This window comes from Tupaia chinensis, unplaced genomic scaffold (genome assembly GCF_000334495.1).
Source record: "Tupaia chinensis unplaced genomic scaffold, TupChi_1.0 Scaffold000083_1, whole genome shotgun sequence".
In the NCBI taxonomy this organism is placed as follows: Eukaryota; Metazoa; Chordata; class Mammalia; order Scandentia; family Tupaiidae; genus Tupaia; species Tupaia belangeri.
Genome location: NW_006159544.1, coordinates 203282 through 226391, shown reverse-complemented (window position 1 = coordinate 226391; position 23110 = coordinate 203282). Strand labels below are relative to the sequence as shown.

General features: G+C 43.5%; 1 protein-coding gene across 4 annotated transcripts in view; it reads right to left on the bottom strand.

The window, feature by feature from the left end:
- The window catches only part of GNL3L (G protein nucleolar 3 like), a 43226-nt gene that overhangs the window by 8564 nt on the left and 11552 nt on the right, over positions 1 to 23110 (bottom strand). For all 4 annotated transcript variants that reach the window (XM_006142839.3, XM_006142838.3, XM_014585704.2 and 1 more), the window contains 11 exons: positions 17013 to 17053; positions 15647 to 15754; positions 14414 to 14530; positions 12242 to 12325; positions 11690 to 11825; positions 10432 to 10535; positions 5982 to 6126; positions 3835 to 3922; positions 3155 to 3329; positions 2927 to 3069; positions 2470 to 2606 (listed from right to left, as the gene is read on the bottom strand). In XM_006142839.3, the coding sequence (XP_006142901.1) occupies positions 2470 to 2606; positions 2927 to 3069; positions 3155 to 3329; positions 3835 to 3922; positions 5982 to 6126; positions 10432 to 10535; positions 11690 to 11825; positions 12242 to 12325; positions 14414 to 14530; positions 15647 to 15754; positions 17013 to 17053 (1278 nt within the window). The remainder of the gene's footprint in view (positions 1 to 2469; positions 2607 to 2926; positions 3070 to 3154; positions 3330 to 3834; positions 3923 to 5981; positions 6127 to 10431; positions 10536 to 11689; positions 11826 to 12241; positions 12326 to 14413; positions 14531 to 15646; positions 15755 to 17012; positions 17054 to 23110) is intronic.

The following is a 23110-nucleotide window of genomic DNA, read 5'->3' as shown; positions in this document are numbered from 1 at the left end:
CTGCTGTAGGGTCACATGACAAAGATTAAAAGCAAGGCTTTTGCAGTAGGACACTTGCCTGCTAGAAGCTGGCCTCAGAGCCTCAGCTTCCTTATCTGGAAAGTGGGAATTCCACAAGCCCTATCCACAAGGGCTGCTAAGAGGCACACCAGAGAACACCTGGGATGCTTTGGCCCAATATGCTGCAGCAGCTGGAATTCCCTCTCCAGGGCCAGAACTCTCTCCTCTTCCTCATGGTCCCTTGCCTAAATCTGGACTCCACTGCAACCCTCAGATGTGCCCACTTTCCCATACACACACCACCCTCATACCTGCTTCTACAACTTTGACCCACCCCCTTCCCATTCACTGGATCTCCTAATCCCCACGACTCAGCACTAGGGCCAACTCCAGGAAACCACCACCATTAACCTCTTCCCAATTTCCCAGACCCCGGCTTTTGCCAAAATGTACTTTTAGTGATGGAGCCCCTCTTGCCTTCACACTCAAATAAAGTGAAACATCACTGTTCATAAGCTTGAATCCCTCTCAATTGCCCACTTGACAAAAGAAACTCAAGTTCACAAAAGGGGCTGACTAGGCCAGCCCCATACATACAGTTGCGGTTAGACAGTGCACAGAGGAAACTGAATCCCACATAGCCAACTGGGGTTCAAGTCTCAGCCTTGTTGGCTTGAAAAACACCAGTGTGTGCATGTCCAAGAGTCTAATGGAATGGAGAACTGGTGAAAGAATGACTGTGATGGACCCTGTTGGTGTGTGGATGGGGTGAGGATGCTGATTTGCCCAAAGCCATATGAGGAATAAAATAGGAACCAGGCAAGTCCTCTTGTCCTCATTTGTAATCCAAGTACACTAAAAGACTCAGAAGGAAAACTACTGGCCTTCAAGAGAAACAAGGAAACTAAAAGCCAGACCTGCCAGAACTTTCATGACTAACTCCAGAGCGTCTACAGACAGGCCCAGGGGTCACTGGCTACCATTTTTTGACAGGATTGAGAAGGAAGCAGGAGCCATAAGTCAGGGCTGCAGAAGGTGGTATGAGAAGAGAACAAACCTCCCTTTAGGAGTTTCTGAAAGTCATGCATCTGTACCCCAGCAGATAATCATCTTAATAACAGCCAACATTTACTGAGCATTTATTTACTATGTGCTAGGCACTGTTGTTCTAAGTGGCTTTTACATATTAAACACATTCTCACAACTACTTTATCACGTGTGTGCTATCTCCTCCACTTTATAGATGATATCACTGAGATGGGGAAGTGAAGTAACTTGTCCAGAAGCACATGACTGAGGGGAAACCAAGCTTGAATGCAAATCCAGAAAATCCAGGCTTTTAATCACCAAGCTACTCTGAACTAGGAGTGTCTTAGACAACAGGTCAGGAGACCTGGCTAGAAAATTACCTCTGCCTGCCACTGACTACAAGCCTTTCAGCAAAATCACCTTTCCATGACTTAGTACATCACCACCAATTGGGAAAAGGAGGTAAATCAAGGAATGAACCTGAAACAGCTGTAAAAAAAACTAGCGCAGACCAGCAGGTGGCATGGTGGTTAAGGGGCTGGACTCCCACATAGCCAACAATGGTTTGCGTCCCAGACCTGGCAGTTTGCTTTTTCTCTCTCTCTGACCTGGCAGCTTGATTTCTTGCTTTTTTACTTTCTCTCTTCTCTCTCTCTGTCTGATGAACTCATGTGCCATGCAGCAAATTAAAAAAGTAAATAAATAACATGGGCCATCATGGTGGTCAGGGCACTGGATATTCCCACATGGCTGACCATCGTTCAAGTCCTGAACTTGGTGGCTTGCTTTCTCACTCTGTGTGTGTGTGTGTGTGTGTGTGTGTGTGTGTATGTGTGTGTGTGTGTGTGTGTGTGTGTGTGTGTGTCTGGCCAAACTGAAATAAGTGAATGAATAAATAAAATTAAAATAAATAATTCTTGAAAAATATAATAAGAAGAAAAGCCTAAGGCAACATAGGAGAAACAATTTTTTAAAAGGTTTTTGCCATAGAGTGCATGTGCTCTACACTCACTGGAGAGAGAGTGAGAAATCACTCCCCAGGGACTATAGCCATGCCACAATCCCCTCTCCATTCTTCTCTCAGGATTTTGGACATGCACACACAAGGGTTGTTGAGAAGAACGTCTCAGTAGGCTCCAGATCCAAAGAGATGAATAAAGCCTCACGTTTCCCATGCACTTCAACAGGTACCAGCTACTTTGCCATTTTTTTTTATACCTAGCAAAAGTTTACAAACCATCAGCCCACCACTACCACCACCACCTTGGCCCAAATTAGAATTCTCCACCTTGTAGAAGGAACTGAGCTTAGAGCTGGTTAAACAACTTGCCCAAAGCCTGAGAAGGGCCAGGGAAAGGGGAGGTCAAATGTAGGATTTGTTCTCAGGTCTGTGAGGCTCCACTAGGACAGGACCCAGTGCAGTCACCTGCCCACACTTACATTCCATGGTGTCTTCATTGGCCTGCTTGGTATCTTCAATATCAAAGACCTCAGTCATCTCCTTAACAATCTCAGCATTGAGATGAGTAGGCAGTGTGTGGGTGGGTGGTGGTGGTGTATAGAAGCTGATCTTCCCACTGCATTGGGAGGTATGGAGAAATTGGTGGTGAACTTATTGAAAGAATAAATGACCTACCCAGATGAGTTTGCAAGCCAGAAAACAGTGATATAACCCAATAAAAAACAATAAACCCCAGATGGTAACTTCTGAACAATAAGAGATTGAGTTGCTGAGGGCATAAAGTCCTGAGCAGAACATGACCTGGTATCATGGTCATCCCCTGCCCTGGGACCCAGGAAGACAGGCTGCCCCACCAGCTACAATGAACATAGATGAGTTCCTTTATGGAGCAGACTCCCAGCGAGTCTTGCCCTTAAACCTAGCCTATCACCTTACCTCACCCAGTCAGCCAGGACAGCTTTGGCTGCCTGCTCCTGATTATATACGCCACCCTTCTTTTTCCTCCCCAGGCGGTGGGCCACTGCTGTCAGAAAGTGCTCAGTGGTCTGGAAGCCAGAGATGCCATAATAGTTGGAAATCTGGTGAAAGGAGAAATAAGTCATGAGGAAGAACGAAGGGTGCTTGGAATAGGGTAGAGTAACATCCAGGGACCCTGCTGTATACCTCCTCCAAGTTGCAGCGCTGCAGGATGGTCTCCACTGGGGTCACAGGGTCTGCCAACTTCTGCACATGGATACAGTTATGCAGAATGGTGCCTACTTCTGAGTTGGATCCTGGTACGATGCCTGGAGCATCCAGCAGCCTAATAAACTTGTCCAGGTAGACCTCCTGCATGAATCTGGTACAGGAGAGAAGAAAAAAGGCACATATATGCCTGGCTTCCTACAGGCCTCAGTCATAAAGTTGGGCCTAGAGGGAAAGGAATAAAGGAGGATGGGACAATGTTTTACAGGTAAAGGTGGAGAGATGCAGGGCTGGGGGGATTCTGGAGGCAGAGACTTGGGACTGATACTAAACTAGCCTCTACCACTGGGTACTAAGCTGAAGGGCTGTGGGCAAGCTTCTGATCCTTCAAGTCTGTTACTTCATTTGGGCAAATGGAGCTACTCCTTAGTAGCCTGATCTTGCATGTCTGTTAGGAGGCTTAAGGAGTACATGAGAGAAGCACTTAGCTGGGTACCTGGCATACACCTTAGATGTGTCAGATAAATGAAAGCTGTTAGAAAAACTACCAAGCCCAGGGAAGAATCAGAGAATGGCCCAAGATATGAAAAGGGTCATAGGCTAAAGATGAGAATTAAAGCTTATAGAGTTGTGGAGTGAGGTAGCAGGCAGGCACTTACTTGGTGACTCCAGGAACAGCTCCCACACTGCAAACACGACTGCGCTTCAAGCTATTGATCAGGCTGCTCTTACCAACATTGGGAAGGCCTACAAGGTAGCAGCAGATTCAGGAACATTCAGGCCAGACTATTGAGGGAGGCCCAGGCAGGGGCAGTGACCAGGCCATGGAGTCGCCAAACTCCAGACATATGCCTTTTCTCCATTTTTGTGCATGCTAGGTAGACACATCCCTCTCTCCAGATGTAACACCCACCTCCTACCACAACCGGCCTGGAGAAGAGGTGCCTAATACAAGCTCGGTGACATACTCCAACAGAGGGTGGATATTCATAAGTGATTGTGACATGGAGAACCATCTCTTCTGGTGTGTAATTCTCCTGGGAGAGAGGAAGGCTCACATCCAGATGCTGGTCTACCTGTGCAGCTGTATGCCTGTAGTGTATGTTTTTCTGTTTGGGTATTAAGAAGCCACTCTCAGTCTTTAGATGTCTTTATGTGTTTCTTCCCAACTAAGTCTCTCCTTTTCCTCATTCTTTTCTAGTGTGTGCTTCAATTTACAATTGTCCTACTCTCTCATATATATTGCCTGGGTGTACCCCTTGTATGTGGACATTTCTGTACACCTTTGTCTCCCAGTCTGTCCCTTGGTCATTTTTATTCTAAATCACACTGTTTTTTCCTTTTTTCTCTCTCCCACTTGGTCTCCTTCTCTATCACATATATGTCTGTTGCTCTGTGCATCTTTGCATATGTGTATTTCCAAGCACCTGTCTCTCTGCCATTCTGTCTCTCATTCCAACTATCATCCTTCCTCTTTGATTCTCCCCTACCCACCAATTCTGCCTCTTTGTAATTCCCTCTATGACAATTCCTGTCAGTCTCTTTCTGTCCACATTCCTCCTCTCCATAGGCCTGTTTGTCCATATGTTTCCTCTGTATGTTTCACTCGCTCTTTTCCTTCTTGTTGATGTCTCCCTAACCCTCTCTCTGTCTCCATCTCTCTCTCGCTCTCTCTCTCTCTATACACACACACACACACACACGTATCTGTCTCATCACAGAAATGTCTGTGCATGTCTCTATGACTCTGGGTACGTAATTGGGTCTGAGGGTTAGAATTTATCCAGGCACCTCTCTATCTCTATGGCCATGTTTGCTTTGGGAGAGCAGAATTAGAGAAAGCATGTATGGGTAGGGCTTTGTTCACATGCATCTATCTGTGGGCCTCCTCTGAATCTATACATGCCTCCATACGTGTAGATCTCTGAGTTTATGGAGCCATATGTATACTTAGGTCTATGCATATTTTCCTGTGTCTATACCCTTATTCAGGCCTCTTTCTACCCATCTCTCTCTCTAAATCTGTCTCTATCCCCGAGTGTGTATTTGCTTCATTCTGTCTTTGGTATACATGTCTGCCTCTCTACAGATATGAGGTATGTCTATCCTTCTTGTGTCTCCTTCTGTAGGTATCTGTACACATGTCTATGTCTCTTTGGGTGTTTCTTTCTGATGACATCTCCCTCTTTCTCCATGGTCTGCCATTTAAATTTGTCTCTTTTGCACTCCCCACTAACCCTGCCATCTGATCTCTCAGTTCTTTTTCTGAGTCTTCTTTTATGTCTATTCTTCTATGTGTATCTAATCTTCTCAATGTCCAGCTCTCTCCAATGTCTTTCTCTCTTGGCTTCTCTCCCTAATAATCTACTTCTGCCTCTTTCAATTTCTCTATTTCCCTCCCATAGTTCCTTCCTCAGTACCCTGGGTTCCAGAAAGGCCGAGGTATGAGCCTCACCTCTGCCTTGTCTCACACAGGGCTGAGCTCCACCAGTCCCTCCTCCCTTGTCTGGGCTTCAGTGTTCTCATCTATAAAAGGGGGGTGGGCACTCCTCCCTCCCACAGCTCTGACAGAATGAGGTGGTGCCAACTCCAAGCCTGGCACCACACATTTGATCTGTAATTCTAACACTCAATACAAGGTTTGTATACTATGTATGCTTTCCCACATTCGTGGATCCAAATTACAAACCATAAAATCCTTCCTGAACCATTCTGCTCTTCCCTAAAAAGTCGATGTCTTTTTTCCCCAGTAAAGTCCCCACAGGAGGAAGGAGCTTAGACCTTCTGACTGCTCACCAAGCCTTACCAACAACACCCACACGAATGTGAGTACGCACTTCACCAAGGCGGCAGTAGTTTCCCAGAACCCTCATGAGGTTTTCAGCCCCAAAGCAGGCTTTGTTTTTTAGCATAAACTCAGAGGCGTGATCCACTGGTATACTGCAGCGATTCTGGAAAACAAGGAGTATTACAGAAGAGCCATCAAGTAAAAGATACAATCAGAGTCCACATTTCAAACTTCCAAGCAAACTTCCAAGGTCGGATAGCTGAGCTCCTTGGCCTGAAACAGGGCTTCTCATACCAGCCCTGAGCCTCTTCTACTTCCCTGCTTCCCTCCAGTCTGTGTCTTTTATCTCCTCTGTCTCTCAACATGTCTCTCAACTCCCTTAGCAGGGGTATAACATTCTGGTTCTAGATAAGCCACATGTGTGTTCTCACAGGTCTATGGCATTCAAGGCCTGCATTCCCTCTCTAGGCCTCAGTGCTCATGTTTGCCTGTGCAGGGATGAGATGGTACCTGGTGCACAGCCTGCCTCCCCCTTAATTCCTCACACAGGACAAGGCCATCCCATCTTGCATTTCTTTACTACTAATGCCACCTCCTCTGCCCAGAATACCCATCCCCCTCTTCCTCTTCCCTTACCTACTCACCTCAGCATTATTTCTAGTATCATAAAATTGGAATATAACTAAATATCCATTAACAAGAAACAGGTTAAAAAAGCATACCCTAAAATGACATACAAATGAAATACAGCTATTTTAGAAAAGGATGTGCAAATTTTGCCATCCAAATGGTCAAAAAAAAATTATAATGAGATATTTACCAAAGATTTAGAAGTTTAATGTTATCAAATGTTGGCAAAGGTATAGAGAAAGAGGCCTCTCATATATTCATCTACTCCATTGGTGGAAGGGTAAAATGGTTCAGCCATTATGAAGAGCAAAATTTGTCAAGGTCTAGGCAACTGTAAAATGTGTAAAGCCTATGACCAGTCACTCCACCTCTCAGTAGCTAACCTAAACAACCAGTTGTACATGTGCCAAGAAGACATATGCCAGAGCATTTGTGAAAGGGAAGCACTGCTTCTAACAATAAGAAACTGGAAATTAATTGTATTTCACATCAAAAAGGGTTATCTCTAGAGCTGGTCCTGTAGCCTAACAGTTAAGGGAGCAAAATCCCACATGGCTGATCAGTTTGAGTCTTAGCCCCAGAGGCAGCATGAAAGACACTACAGGTGTTTATGTATGTATGCCCCAAATCCCAACAGGATGGAGAAATGGAGGAGAAAGGATTAGAGCATGACCACATCCCACTGGGAAGTACTTTTCCCTCTCCCTCTCTCTCTGTGTCTCCATCTTTCTTTCTGGTGAGTGTACATAACCTCAGCAAGAAAATGAAAAAAAAAAAAAAAAAAAAAAAAAAAAAAGGTGTTATCTTCATACAAAAATCTCTAAGAAAAACAAATTAAAATATGACCAGCAGTTGGTGTGATGGCTATGTCATTGGACTCCCATGTCCTCGACCGCAGTTTGAGTCCCAGACCAGGTGGCTTAAACTCATGCCGGGCACATGTGCATGCATGCCCAAGATCCCAAGAGGAGAATGGAGAAAGGATTATGGCATGGCCATTCCCCTTGGCAGGGGATTTCTTGCCTTCTGTCTCTCTGTCTCTCTCTGTCTTTCTGGTGAGTGCACGTGCCCTATAGCAAAAACCTCTCAAAAAAAATATGAGTTTGTTTTTGTGCAAAAATTTTTTAAGTCTGAAGTTTTTCATAATATACATTTTCTTTCTTTTTTATACAAGAATGATTTATTTATTTCCATGTGTTATTATTATTTTTTAATTTGAAAGCAAGCCACCAGGTCCAGGAATTGAACTGCTGTTGGCCATATGGGAGTCAGCACCTTTAACCACCACACCACTTGCTGACTCATAACATACATTTTTCTATGAACTTTTTGAAGAACCCTCATATATACATCTATGTATATACAAAACAGAAAAAAGTCTGGAAGGATACACACCAAACTGACAGTAGTGGTTACGTCTGACTATGAGCAAGAGACTGGAATTAGAAATACTGATAGAAACAGTGGCTGATTAATACAAGATTTGATGGGGCCGGCAAGTGGCATGGTGGTTAATGGCACTGGACTCCCACACGGCTGACTATGGTTTGAGTCTCAGACCTGGCAGCTTGCTTTCTTACTTGCCTTCTCTCTTGTGCTCTCTCTCTCTCTTTTACTCTGTCCCTCTCTGGTCAAATTATAAATAAATAAATAAGTGTTAAGTAAAATAATTCTTTAAAAAAATTTAAAAAGAGGTACTCGTGGAAGGATATTAAAGTTTTACTTATAGTTGATTTTGTTTATTTATATTTTTTTTTTGAGAGAGAGATTTTTGCTATAGGGTGCATGCGCTTACAAGAGAGAAAGACAGAGAAAGAGAGACAGACAAGAAATCACCCATTAAGGGGGGATGGCCACACCACAGTATCTTCTCCTCCTTTCTCCTCTCAGGATCTTAGGCACACACGCACAGGCGCCCAGCGTGAATTTTAAGCCGCTAGGTCCAGAACTCCAACAGTAGTCAACTACATGGTAGTCCAGCAAATAACCATTATGCCATCTGCTGGTCCCAGTTGATTTTATTTTTTTTCTACTATTTTTAAAAATAAGTTTTAACCTGTGGTTCGAAATTGAAAAATGGCCTCTCGGTACCTAATTCTCTACCCAGAAGCAATCAATGTTCTTGTAATACTTTGTTTTTTAAGATTTTTTTTGCTATAGGGCACATATGTTCACTGGAGAGAGAGACAAAAACAGAGAGGGAAAGTGAGAAATCACCCCCCAAGGAGGACGGTCACACCACAATCCCTTTTCCTCCATTCTCCTTTCAGGATTTAGGCATGTGCACATGTTCCCAGCATGATTTTTAAGCCACCAGTTCTGGGACTCAAACCACATTTGGCCATACAGTAGTCCAGCACCTTAACCACTATACCACCTGTGGGTCCCATACTTTAATATTTTTTACAATGAAAATGTATTTCTGCACTAATGATATAATTAGATAATAGTGTGATCTTTAAAAAATAATTATTTATTATTTAATTTTATTTATTATTATCATTAATTCATCCAGAGAGAGAGAGAGAAAGAAAGCAGCCACCAGGTCTGGGACACAAATGGTTGGCCATCTGGGAGTCCAGTGCCTTAACCACTACACCACCTGCTGGTCCCAGTGTGATTTGTTTTAAAGAGAAAAAGGAATGGAGGTATGCATTTTTTTAAAAAGTTAACAAATAGTCAACTATATTTCACAATTTTCCTATCATATGTAGTAATTATCCTTATAAATTAAAAAAAAATTCCTGGGACCAGCAGCTGGCATGGTGGTTACAGGCACTGGACTCCCACCTGGCTGACCACAGTTCAAATCCTGGACCTGGCAGCTTGCTTTCTCACTTTCCCTTTCTCTCTCTCTCCCCTCTGGTGAAGTGAAAAGAAAGAAAGAAAGACAGAAAGAAAGAAAGAAAGAAAGACAGAAAGAAAGAAAGAAAGAAAGAAGTAGAAAAAAAAAGAAAATAACTCTTAAAAAAAATCCTCGGGCCAGCAGGTGGCATGATGGTTAAGGGCGCTGGACTGTAGTTCGAATCTTCGACCTGGCAGCTTGCCTTCTCACTTGCCCTCTCTCTCTGTCTCTCTCTGGTCAAATTACAAATAAATAAACAAATAAAGTTAAATAAAATAATTTTGGGGGAGGGAAGAGGTTTTTGCTATAGGGAGTGCGTGCTCGCCAGAAAGAAAGAGAGACAGAAAGCGAGATATCACCCCCCAGAGGGGATGGCCATGCTGCAATCCCTTCTCCTCCATTCTCCTCTCGAGATCTTGGGAACGCACGCACACATGCTCGGCATGAGTTCAAGCCACCAGGTCTGGGACTCGAACCACGGTCGACTACGTGGGAATCCAGCGACACAGCCATTACGCTACCTGCTGGTCCCAATAAAAAGATTATTTTAAAAAAATTTAAATTCAGGAGTAAACTGAAACCAATAAGAAGTTACCCCGGGCCAGCCAGTGTTTTGATAGTTAAGCCAGCTGGATCCCACATTGGCCGACTGTGCAGTTTGAGTTCCAGACCCAACAGCTTGAAACACTCACTAGGCATATGTGCACGTATGCCCAAAATCCTGAGAGGTGAATGGAGAAGAAGCAATTGTAGCGTGGTCATTCCCCCTGGGGGTGCTTGCTCATTTTCCCTTTCTCTGTCTCTCTCCAGCAAGTGCACATGCCCCACAGCAAATTAAAAAGAAAAAAGAAAAATGAAAGAAAGAAGTCACCAGATAGAGCAAAGTTGAAGGCCCAGTTCAATTACCAAAGAGATACAGGCTCTGTTCCAAATCATGACGCCTGACCCTGGCTCCAGGCTACCCTGAATGATGCCCCCTGGGTCCAGGCTTACCAGGTTTTTGACCTGATGCTGGGTGCTGGCCTTGAAAGCCACAGTTGGCAGCTCATTCCGAAGGTAATCCAGCCACTTCTTTACAACCTCCTTGGGGACCAGGTCTTGGGAAAACACAAATAGATGGGGCTGGTCAGAACACCTCCATGGTTTGCCAAAGACACATCCACCCACACCCAAGGACATAGCTATCTCTCACCAGCAGGTCTCTCTGTTTAGACCTGTTAGTCCCTGCTCAGTACCCAGGCTGGAGGTAGAAAGGACAATCTGGTCTATGAGACCAGCTAGCCCTCCCTGAGGAGGTCTCTGTCTGCTCGAGGAAAATGGGCAAACTAGTTGCTTGGTTCCAAACATTTGAGAATAGAATGCCCAGAATGCCAGAAGCCTCTCTCTGCATTTTTCATACTTTTTCTAGATCATTTTAGGTTGGACCAAATGTCAAGAACAACCCTATCATGAAGCCAGATGGTTGTGTGGAAGTAATGCAATGCTCTTGGAGGCTGACCCACATAGGAAGGTTCTAGATTCATGTCTACAGATCTCCCAGAACTCACTGGTACATGCATGCTCAGAATATAGGGCTTGCTAAAGCTGAGGGCAGATTGAAGCATAAAGACCCTGTTGGAGATACCTGTCTCCTTCTCCCTCTCTTTCTCATTCTCTGTCCCTCTCAATCATGGAAGAAATACACTTTAAAAAAAAAGAACTACCCAGATAAGAATGCATGAATGGTTATTGTTTCTGAAGTACTAACCATATATCAAGCACTTTATCATTAATTCTCACAATAAACCTGTGGAGTTGGAACATGCACGGCCCACCTTACAGCTAGAAAATAAAAAGGATGCCCAATATTCCAGAGAAAACCACAAGTGAGACGAGGCCAGATCTGAGTGACTCCTGAGCCTATGGGCCCTTCTGCCTTAGTCTTGGCATCTATGCTCAGGGAAACAGGAAACCTCCAGGGTTTTCTAATCACATAGAAGGCCTCAAATGGCAAGAACAAGGAACTTAAGGCAGACAGGCTTAGAGTCGACTTCCAACTAGTGCTACCCTGTATGTGTATACACATGTGCACATGTGTACATGTATCTTCAGATAAGGTTCCTGGCTTTGAAAACTCAAACAAAAATTCCTACCTTGCATGACAGTTATAGATACCACTGAGTTTTTGTTGGGTTTAGATATCTGATCCAAGCTAGTCTTTTAAGAAGGCCTGGCCCCTCCCCTGCCTCACCCAATGCTGCCCAACACCCACCAATCTTGTTCAAGACCAGAACTAGCTTCTTGTTGCCTTCCGCCCTCAGGACAGCGTTCTCCATTTGGAAGCAGCGGCAGCCCAATGGATCTCTGGCATCTAAAACTTCTAGAATCACATCTGAGTATTCCACCACCTACAGTGCAGAGGACAAGGGGATGAGGTCAGGAAAGAACTGAATGGTAGTCACACAGGCCCATGAAAGAAAAGGTCTTCATCTAAGTCAGGAAATATAGAAATGGAAATAAAATGGGACTAGGTTGGGGCCCTTCCCAAAAGGCCTTAAGGAATGGGTCCCAATGGGCCAAGTAGTGGTGCAGCAGTAGTGCAATCATACCCACATGGGAAAGTCCTGGGTTCACATCCTTCCTGAGTTTGTTAGACACACACATACAGGCCCATGACTCAGACTAGCTAAGACTACAGGTGGATCACAGTGTGGGGACCATGCTGGTGGTGTCTGTCTATTTATCTCTCTGCCTCTGCCTCTCTTACTCTCATGGAAGAAACAAACTTTCACAAATAAGAGAAGAAAGAAATGGGTCCCCATACCTTACGAAACTCCTTGTAATAAGCCTTCCTTGTGGCCTCATCATCCAGCTGAGGAGACATATTCAACTCCTGCAAAACTTCTTCCTAAAAGATTTTTTTTAAAAAGGGGGGGGTTTGAGGGAAGAGAGGAGCTGCTGGGACCATGCAGTTAACACAAGCTGAGTATGAAAGAACTGCCCCTCATGCCTAAGAGCAAGGACTCGGCTGAGGAGAACTGTTTGCAAGGTCAACAGTTATACGAGTTCTGATCCTCCATTGTGTTGCTGTACTGGCCTGCACTCAATTTCTCTGCCATGGGCCTTATTGCCATTCCCTGGTACCCCATAAAGGCCCCCCCTGCCTCACTATAACTTTTACAATAATCTTGAAGGAATGCAGATCCACTAAGGCTGCGGCTGTGAACAGGAATTACTCCCATTAAATTCACCCCACCCTCCTGGAAAATGTCAATAAAGAATGCTACATTCACTTCTCCTACTGGGGATTACATAGATAAGGATTAGAAAGGTTTAGGTTAAAGCTACTAATTGGTGAGACAATCTCAGTAGCCGAGAGGGGCTCAGGTACTCATCCACAAGGTGCTGTTACCCCAAAAACCTTAAGCCACCCTTACTTTCAGGACAAGGGAAGATTGCCATTCCCCAAGCCACAGCCACTGTATAGAGCAGCACGTAGAGGGTCCCAAGTACACAGTAACCTTTAGGTCAGTCATTAAGCTGTTCACAAGACCACATTCCTTTCCCATGTAGACACTAGGCTCACCCTCTTAGCTGTAGATTACCCCAGAGATAACATAAATATTCCACTTTAGTATATACTAACCTTGCCTTTACTAAACCTATTTCTAGGCCCTTGTAACCAGCAATTTGCTGCCACCCTAGCCTGAGGCTGAAGTTCTCAAAGCTGACCTGGGGCTCAAGTTCTCAAGCCAATCTGGGACTAAAGTTATCAAGCTGGTCTGGGACTGAGGTTATTAAAATTCCTGAGAGCCCTCTCATCCAAAGACCCTCCCCAGTAATCAAAATCTAAAAAAAGAATGCACCCAAAAAATGGACTTCCTTGTTCCAAGAATTATGACTGTTTATACCTAAACAAAACAGACGTCATGTTTTATAATTATTGTTCATATACTTTGAATGATTTACCTTTTATGGTAAAATCTTTCACTTACTTCCCCTCACCCATCCTACTCCTGTAAAACTCCTTCTATAATAAATACACATGGCTCCTGGCCATCAGGGCTGCAGTCTTGAGTTTACTCTGGCTGTGGCCGGCTCAAAACATGCTAAGGGGCATTGAAGTCTTGGCCTGATTTTGTTCACCCGTGTCACCTTCCTGTGTACCCACCCCAGCTGGAGCACAGCTTCCAGCAGATTGGCACCCAACGTGGCTCGACGTGTGGGACTCAAATGGATTGGCATCCAACATAAATTGCCACCTGAGCAAAGGAGAGAAAGAGAGCTAGGGCTTTGAAAACAGCAGGAGACTGAGGAACCCATGTGAGCTCAGCCCACTGACAAGCGGCTTTGACCAACCAACAAAGCTGGGAACTGAACAAAAAGGAACAGCCCCATAGGGTGCTTGGATGCTTGTGTGTACCTCTGTGCATGTGTGTGCTCAATGAACACCAGTCAGAGGCCTAAGTGTGCATATGGGTGTCTAAGGGAAGATGCAAGGAGGAAGTGTAAATGAGAAAAATAACTTGTTGGGGACACAATTTGGGGAAAGTAAGCAATGTATTCTATGTCAGAGTACCTGGGCAAGGACATGTGCCAGAAGGGCAACAAGAAACCCTCAAAGGAGGACGAACCCCTCACATTATGTTTTTGTCTGTCAATCCTCCCCCTGTACACTTGTTCTCTTTCCCCCATCCCTCTATGACTAGTCACACCTCTCCTGGCTCCAATCCAACCCATACTGCCATGCTGTCCTTGAGTTCAAGCTTAGGAGAGAAGAATTCTTCAGGGATGTCCAGTCACAGGTAAGGTTCAAAATGGTACTTCATCTCCCCCACAACTTGCCTCCACCTCATTCTACTATTCCCATCCTCTACACTAATTCACTTCCTTCCCTCCAGCAACCTCAGGCCCTTTCTCTTTCACTTTCCAGCAGCAAAAATTACTTTTCAACAAACCCACACCAGTCCCACTTGAGCAAAGACTGCTCTCTTACCTTGCGCTCAAACTCTTCCTGGCGTCTCAAGACATCCTGACAGTAACTCTCGATGGTCCTATGTCTTTGTCTCTCTTGTTCCCGGGCAGCTTGCTGCCTCTCCTTCATCTCCTCTACCTAACAAGTGAATACAGATTGGGACTGTTGCTGCCTGAGTCTGCAGCCTAAGGGAGGGAAGGGTGACAGAGGAAGCAATGTGACATGGCTGATGTGGAAAGAGCAGGGGTACAGAGAGAGGGCAGGTATGACAGCAGGAGATGCAGGGTTTGAGAGAGAAAGAGAGCTAAGGGATAAAACAGTGGCAGAGATGCATTCTAGGTAGAGGGAACTGCTTAAGATCAGAGAGGGAAACAGATCGAGGTTCTAAGATACTCCACCAGTTAAAGAGGAGGAAAAGAACAATGAAAGAGACTAGAAAAGACTGGCCTAAAAAGGAAGGAGGTCTCAATCTCTGTGGTGCAGTCAGTAGCATACCAGACTGCAGAACTAGAAGCCACAAGCCAACTGTGGTTTGAGTCCCCACACCACTTGGACTGAAAACACACATATGTGCCTAGGATCTTGCCAAAGTAAAAGAAGACTGTGAGAAGGGGACTGCAGCAAGACAAAACTCTATGGAAGGTGTTCCTTACCCCTCCCTCTCTCTGTCATGTGTGCACATGCTCTATCACAGGCTGGGGAGAGGGGTGGTATCCAGGAGAGTGAGGTGGCCAAAAGGTCAGTCAGAGAGCATCAAGGAAAGCAGTGGCATATACTGGCAATTCCAACAAAAGAAGGGAATGTGTGAAGCCCAGCAGGTGGTGTGGTGAGTAAGGCACTGGACTCCCACATGGCCAAACACAGTTCAAGTCTTGGACCTGGTGGCTTGCTTTCTTACTTTCCTCTACTCTCTGTCTCTCTGGTCAGCACCAGTGCCTTGTAGTAAATTTAAAAAATAATAATGACAACAATAAATAAAATTAAATAAATAATTCTTTTTTTAAAAAAAAAGATAAGGGAAGGTAATGTCAGGAAAGCTGCTGGTGAGGCCAATGGGGCTGTTCCCATGGAACAGAAGGAACATAAGCCAGGCAGCAATGGACAGAGGGTGAGAGAGAGTCAAGCAAATGGAGACACTGAATCAGTCATCAAGGTAACTAACCTCCGTCTTCCCCCTTCCACAAACAGCCTCTGACTTGAAAATACCTTGTATTCAAGCCAGGTCTTCTCTCCCAAAAAGGGTAAAAAGCTTACCCTCTTCTTTTTTAATTCAGCCTTCCAACTGGCATGATCATTGGCATGAACAAACTGGGGAACAGAGGCCACTCTGGAGATTGCTTTCTTCCCATTTTGTTTTGCAGGCTGGTTACCACACAAGAGGAAAAAAATAAATTAAACAGAGCTAAGTAGCCCATGGAAATAACCCATCCCCAGAGGAGCAGGAGTTAAATTGTTCAGAGAAATATAGTTTGCAGGGGACAGGAAGAAGAGGAGTAGGCAAAAAGGCTCTGTTCTTAAGAGATGTAACTATTTGGCTAGAAAAAGATCCCCCTTCTCTAGGCAGGAACTGAATGAAGAACTCTAGGGAAATGGGGTGGGGGAAGCTGGAAAAGTTTCCCAAAGTCAGGAAGGAGGTCTAGACAAGTAGCTCTCAAAGTGTGGTCCTTGGCCTAGCAGTGGCACCTGGGACAACTTGATACAAATACAAATTGGGGCAAGTAGGCTGTGAGGTGCTTAAGGTGCTAGACTCCCACATGGTTGACTATGGTTTGAGTCCCAGACCTAGTGAGTGGCTTGAAACTCATGACAAGCATGTGAGAGCATGTGCCCAAAACCCTAAGAGGAGAATGGAGGAGAAAGGGATCGTAGCATGGCCATTGTCCCTGGGGGATGATTTCTCACTTTCTCTCTCTCTCTCTCTCTCTGTGTGTGTCTCTCTGGCGAGTACACACACCCTATAGTAAAAATCACTAAAAAAATAAATACATTTTATCAGAAGCCATGCCAGGCCCACTTAATCAGAAATGTTAGAGTGGGGGCCAGCAATCTGTGTTTTAGCCCACCACTCCTTATTATCAGAGGGTTGGTGAAAGTTTGAGGACTTTACTCTAACATTTGAGAGCCCAAGCCTTCTTTAGCCCACACATTCTGCTCACTCTTTTACCTTATACCTTACTTGCCAACAACATCTTTCCCATAAGGACCAGGAGGTCCAGGAGCTGGGGACAAAAATGATGTTTTGGTATCCCTCCTCTCCATGATAAACAGGGACTTGGGAATCCAACAGACTCAAGCCCCAGCTGTGTTACCATGACCCTAGGAACTTTCTCGATGAGGCTATTTCCTCATCCAGTAAAAAAAAAGGAGATAACATCTACCACGGTAAATCAAGCACAAAACAGCATATGGCTTATGGTGGAAATTTAAATGCTATTGATTCTCTGCTGCAGCTACCCAGAGAGGGAGAGAGAGCTGAATCTCCAGATTCCAATGTGGTGCTCTGTCCAGAGTCACTCAATATCTAATGGATTTTGTGAGTCTTGCCCAAGGCAGGCAACCTGTTCCTGACCCTACCCCCAGCAATAGGCATATACATCACCTCAAGGTAGGGCCAACTTACCTTCTTGCAGCTTTTGGAACAATTACCTGTCTTTTTATTTTCTACAAAAAGAAAAAAGAAAAAAGCCATCATCCACCTACCCAACATTTATTGACACCTTAATTTAGGCCAGGCCACATTAGGAACTTTGGAAGCCTTAGACAAGACAGAGACACAGAAGGTAACACTAGCATCAGAGGAAAAACTGGATATGTCTGGAGCATTACTTCAATGCAAACTGAAAGAATTCTTAATTCTGTAAAGCATGACCTAAATATGCATTTGTGACTCCTCTCTCTCTCCCTCCTACTTCCACTGGGTACAACTTGACAATTTCAGTGCCAGACTGAAGTGAAGGAGCTGGCAACATAGGAAAGTGATTTGTGGAGTCCTAGCCTTGGTTAAGGCTGGGCAAATGCCAGAAGCATGTGGGAAATGTGCCCTTGCTGAGGCCATTACCTCCAAAGGGACTTGACCTGGTCAGTTCAGCTGCTGCATCCCTAGATATAAGAAGGAAAGAGCTCTATATCTCCAAGCATGGCTTAGCATGCCCAGGAACTTAAGAGGCCTCTCCCCTCTTCAAGAAGTCCCTTCTGGTAGCCCCTTCACAGCTGGCTTCCTGAGGAAGAATGATTTCCCTTAATTGTCACTACCTTTAAGAGGACTAAAGGAATTCCTCAAGAGGAAGGAGGTTCTAGAAGGTCGGAATAAATAAACATATACAAGCAGCTCAAGATGACCACACAGAGAACAGGCTCCACAATCACATTGGGTGGCTCACATTGAAGCAGAGTTAATGTAGAAAATAGAACTTCAATACTACTGCAAATTCTTGAAGAGATTCAAGAAGATACTTTAAAGGAACTATGTAGGCAAAAAAGATTCCCCCAACTGGAGAATGTTGATACCAAATAGAAATACAACAGATGTAGTAAAAAACAGAACAGACAATACTAATAATCAATCTCTAGAAGACCAAGGGAGAGAGCTTACACTTAGAACAAAAATCAAATGTAAATTTGACTGAAAATACAAACCAAAAAATGAAGGGGCCAGACAGGAAAGTGGTGGTTAAGGCAGCTGGATTTCACATGGCCGACTGTGTGATTCAAGTACAGACCCGGTGATCTGAAAAATATGCTGGGCACATATGTGTGCATGTCCAAAATCCTGAGAGGGGAAGTGATTATGGTATGGCCATTCCCCCTGGAGGATGCTTTCTCATTTTCCTCTCTCTCTCTCTCAGATGCTTTATCACTTTCCTTCTCTCTCTGTCTTTCTGTCTCTTTCTGGTGAGTGTGGGCACCCTACAGTAAATTTTTAAAAACTGAAGAAGACCCTGAAGACCCAGGTGTGTAGGTACATGCATGCCCAAAATCCTGACTGGAGGGAGAAATGAAGGAAAAGAGACTGTAATGTGACCATTCCCCGTGAGGGGTGCTTCCTCACTTTCCCTTTCTCTCTATCTCTTAAGGAAAAGAGACTGTGATGTGACCAGTCCCCATGCGGGGTGTTTCTACTCTTTCTCTCTCTCTCTCTCTCTCTCTCTCTCTCTCTCTCTCTCTTCAGAGTGCACAACAACCTCTGGCTACAACAAACAAAACACAGGTACAAATGGAGAAGTAATAATGGTCTTAAACACAGATTAAACTATCACAGGCTGAAGATAGTTTGCAGTTTCAGACTGGAAAGTCTTATGAAGTATCAAGATTAACAACATAAGGGCCAGCTCTGTAGCACAGTGGATAAGCCCTGTGTATTGGAAGTCAGATTTCACATGGGCAACCATGTTTGGGTCCTGGCCCTGGCAGCTTGAAATACATGCCAGGCACATGTGCATGAGTATCCAAAATCCTGATGGCAAAGAGGAATGGAAGAAAAAGGTTTACAGCATGACCCCGCTCCATGGGGAGGTTTTCTCTCTGTTTCTCTCTCTCTCTCTCTCATAAGCATGTGTAAGAGTATGTATACCTCTGGCAATAAAAAAAAAGGCTAATAACACAAAAAGACATACCTGGACAAATCCTGAACTCCAAGAATAAAGAAAATTATCAGTTTTTTATTCTTTATTCATGACAGGGAACATGTACATAAGAAAAGAGAGGCATGGAGGGAGGAAGCAGTGATGAGAGCACAGGACCTGGTCATGCCGTAATCCCCTTCCTCCTGATCTCCAGTCTTTCAGCTCTTGGACACTGGCACACAGGCCTGCCCTTTTTCAGGTGGACCAGGCCGAAGATTTGAACAATGCCTGCCATGTGGGATCCAGCTTCTCTTGAGCAGAACATTACTGCTGCACCTTGGAACCAGCCCAAGAAAAAATTTTATATGCTTCCAAAAAGAAGTGGTTATCAACAAGTGAGAAAGAAACAAGGCAGCCTTATCAAATCTTTACCTTTCAACTTTTTTTTTTTTTTTTGGAGAGGTTTTTGCTATAGGGTGCGTGTGCTCGCCAGAAAGAGAGAGAGAGACAGAGAGACAGAAAGTGAGAAATCACCCCCCAGGGGGATGGCCACGCCGCAATCTCTTCCCCTCCATTCTCCTCTCAGGATCTTGGGCATGCACACACACACGCCCGGCGTGAGTTTAAGCCACTGGGTCCGGGACTCGAACTGTGGTCGACTACACGGGAGTCCAGTGACATAGCCATTACGCTAACTGCTGGTCCCTACCTTTGAACTTTTAAGGCAGAAGAAAAGTCATTACTATGTTTTGAGAAAAGAGATTGGGCTCCAAGCCAAATTCCTCTACCTGATCAATCAATCACTCTTGTGTGAAGGAAAAAGAAAGACATTTTCCAATGTACAAACTTTACCACTTGTATTTCCTGTCTGGCAAGACTACTAGCAAAAATAAAAATAAAATCAGAATAAAGATCTAACTGGACTGGCACTATAGTATAGTGGTTAAGGGGAATCAGATCCCACATGACCAGCCACAATCTGAATCATGGCCCTGGCAGTTCAAAGAACACAGTGGACACGTGTGTATGCATGTATGCCCCAAATCCCAACAAGATGGAGAAGTGGAGAAATGAAGAAGTGATTGCAGTATGACCACACTTCACTAGTGGATGCTTTTTCCTTCCCTCTCTCTATCTCCCTGTCTCTCCCTGGCAAGTGCACACACCCTCTGGCAAGTCAAATAAAATTTTTTAAAGAATTACTTATTTATTTAATTCCATTTGTTATTATAATTATTATTATTTCAATTTGACCAGAGAGAGACAGAGAGAAAGAGAAAAGGAAAGAGAGAAAGAGAAAAGGAAAGCAAGAAAGCAAGCAGCCAGCCATGTAGGAATCCAACACCCTTAACCACCACGCCACCTGCAGGTCTTTAAATAAATTAACTAAGTTTTTGTAAAGAATCATTTTAATTTGGGTGCTGGCAGGTGACATGGTGGTTAAGGGAACTGTATTTCCACATGGCAGACCGTGGTTCAAGTCCTGAAACTGGCAGCTTGTTTTTTCACTTTTCTCCTCTCTCTTTCTCACTCTGTCCCTCTCTGGTCAAATTAAAATAAGTAGAATCAATACAAGAAGAGCCTCTCCACACCACATTATAGCTAGATTGACCAAAATGACAGATAAAGACAAGATACTAAGATTCACAAGACAGAAAGGTCAAATGACTTACAAAGGCTATCTCATCAGACTAACAATGGACCTGTCATCAGAAACAATACGAGCAAGGAAAGAATGGGGAAATATATTCAACGTGTTAAATGAAAAACAATTTCAACCAACAATACTATATCTGGCAAGATTATCCTTCATATGGGAAAAGAAAACAAAAAAAAAACTTCTCGGGTAAACAAAACCTGATAGAATTTACCAACTCCAGACCAGTTCTTCAAGAAAATTCTGAAAAGAGTACTATACCAAGAAAACTAGACAGACAGCAATAAGAGAACAAAAAACAACCAGAAATATGGCCAACTTAATGATAGGGATGAGTCCGGAAATATCAATAACAACATTGAATATCAATGGATTAAATTCTCTGAGCAAGAGACACAGATTGGCTGAATGGATGAAAAATCAGAAACCCTCCATCTGCTGCCTACAAGAAACCCATCTCATGGATAAAAACATAAATAGACTAAAAGAGAAGGGCTGGAAAAAGGTATTCCATGCAAATGGAAACCAAAAAGAGCGGGAGTTGCTATACTTATTTAGGACAAAATAGGCTTTTTGTAAGAAAAGACAAAGAAGAGTATTATATAGTAGTAAAAGGGCTAATTCACCAAGAAGATATAATGATTATAAATATCTATGCACCGAACTCAGGAGCACCCAAATATGTAAAAGAGAGACTGCTAGATCTAAAAGGAGAGAGAGAGAGACTGAAACACTATAATTGTTGGAGATCTTAACACCCCATTATCTCCTTTAGACAGGTCAATGAGACAAAAATAAGCAAAAAGATTCAGGACTTAAATGATACCAAAAATCAGATGGACTTGATAGACATCTAGAGAACTTTTCACCCAAAAAACTTGTTAATCTTATTGCCAACTACAAACCAAACTAGAACTGACTGATCATGAATTATCAATTAAAAGTCTAAAAAAGATTGGGGGAGGGGGTTGCGAACAGTTTCTTTGACCCAAATATCTGGAGCCAAGAGGGATCGTGTGTCCATGCCTCCGTTTACCCTGGTAGCTTTCTAGAACACACTGGAGAGTTGAACTTCTTTTTTTTTGGGTGTGGGGGGGGAGGTTTTCACTATAGGGTGGTGCGCTCGCCAGACAGACAGAGATAGACATAGAGACAGAAAGCGAGAAATCACCCCCCAGGGGGGATGGTCACGCCACAATCCCTTCTCTTCCATTCTCCTCTCGGGATCTTGGACACGCATGCACACGCGCCCGGCATGAATAACTTACTTCTTAATGACTCCATGACTACTACAGAGATTAAGACGGAAATCAAAAGATTCATGGAAACTAATAACGAGTACACAAGTTTCCATAATCTATGGGATACTGCAAAACCAGTCATAAGAGGAAAGTTCATAGCAATTAGTACACACAAGAAAAAGGTGGAAAGGTAGCAAAAGGATAACCTAACATCATGCCTCAGGAAATAGGAAAAAGAACAAAAAAAAAAAAAATCCAAAAAAATTTAGGAGAAAAGAAATAATAAAGATTGGAGCAGAAATAAATGAAATAGAAAATAAGCGAACTATACAGAAAATAAATGAAAGCAAAAGCTGGTTCTTTGAAAAAATAAACAAGATTGACACACCATTATCCAGACTATTTAAGAAGAAGAGAGAAAGAAAAGAGATAAGGCAAATTCACAACAAATCAGGCAACATTACAATAAACGTAACAGAAATACAAAACATCATTAGAGGATACTATAAGCGACTCTATGCCAACAAAGAAGAAAACGTGGATGAGATGGACAAATTCCTGGACACAAATAATCTGAGTGAATCAGTAATCAATAACTTCCCAATGAAGAAAAGTCCAGACCCCGACGGCTTCACTGCCTAATTTTACAAAATTTTTAAAGAAGAGATAATCCTCATTCTACTCACACTGCTTCTAGAGATCCAAAAGGAAGGAACCCTTCCAAATTCATTCTATGAAGTCTCCATAACCCTCATTCCCAAAACAGATAAGGATATGACAAAAAAGGAAAACTACAGATCTATCTATATACCTGATGAATATAGATGCAAAAATTCTCAACAAGACACTTGCTAATCGTATTCAACAGCATATTAAAAAGGTTATTCATCTTGATCAGGTAGGCTTTATTCCAGGGACACAAGGGTAGTTCAACATATGAAAAAACATGAATGCAATACACCATATTAACAAAAATAAAGGTAAAAACCATATGATCATTTCAATCGATGCAGAAAAAAGCATTCAAAAGAAATACAACATGTCTTTATGATTAAGACTCAAAGTACAATTGGCATAGATGGACCATTTCTCAACATAAAAGCCATTTATGAAAAACCTACAGTTAACATTAACCTGAAAGCTATTCCACTAAAAACAGGTACAAGACAAGGCTGCCCACTTTCTCTGCTCCTATTCAGTATAGTACTGAAAGTTCTAGCCAATGCAATCAGACAAGAGAAGTAAATAAAAGGCATTC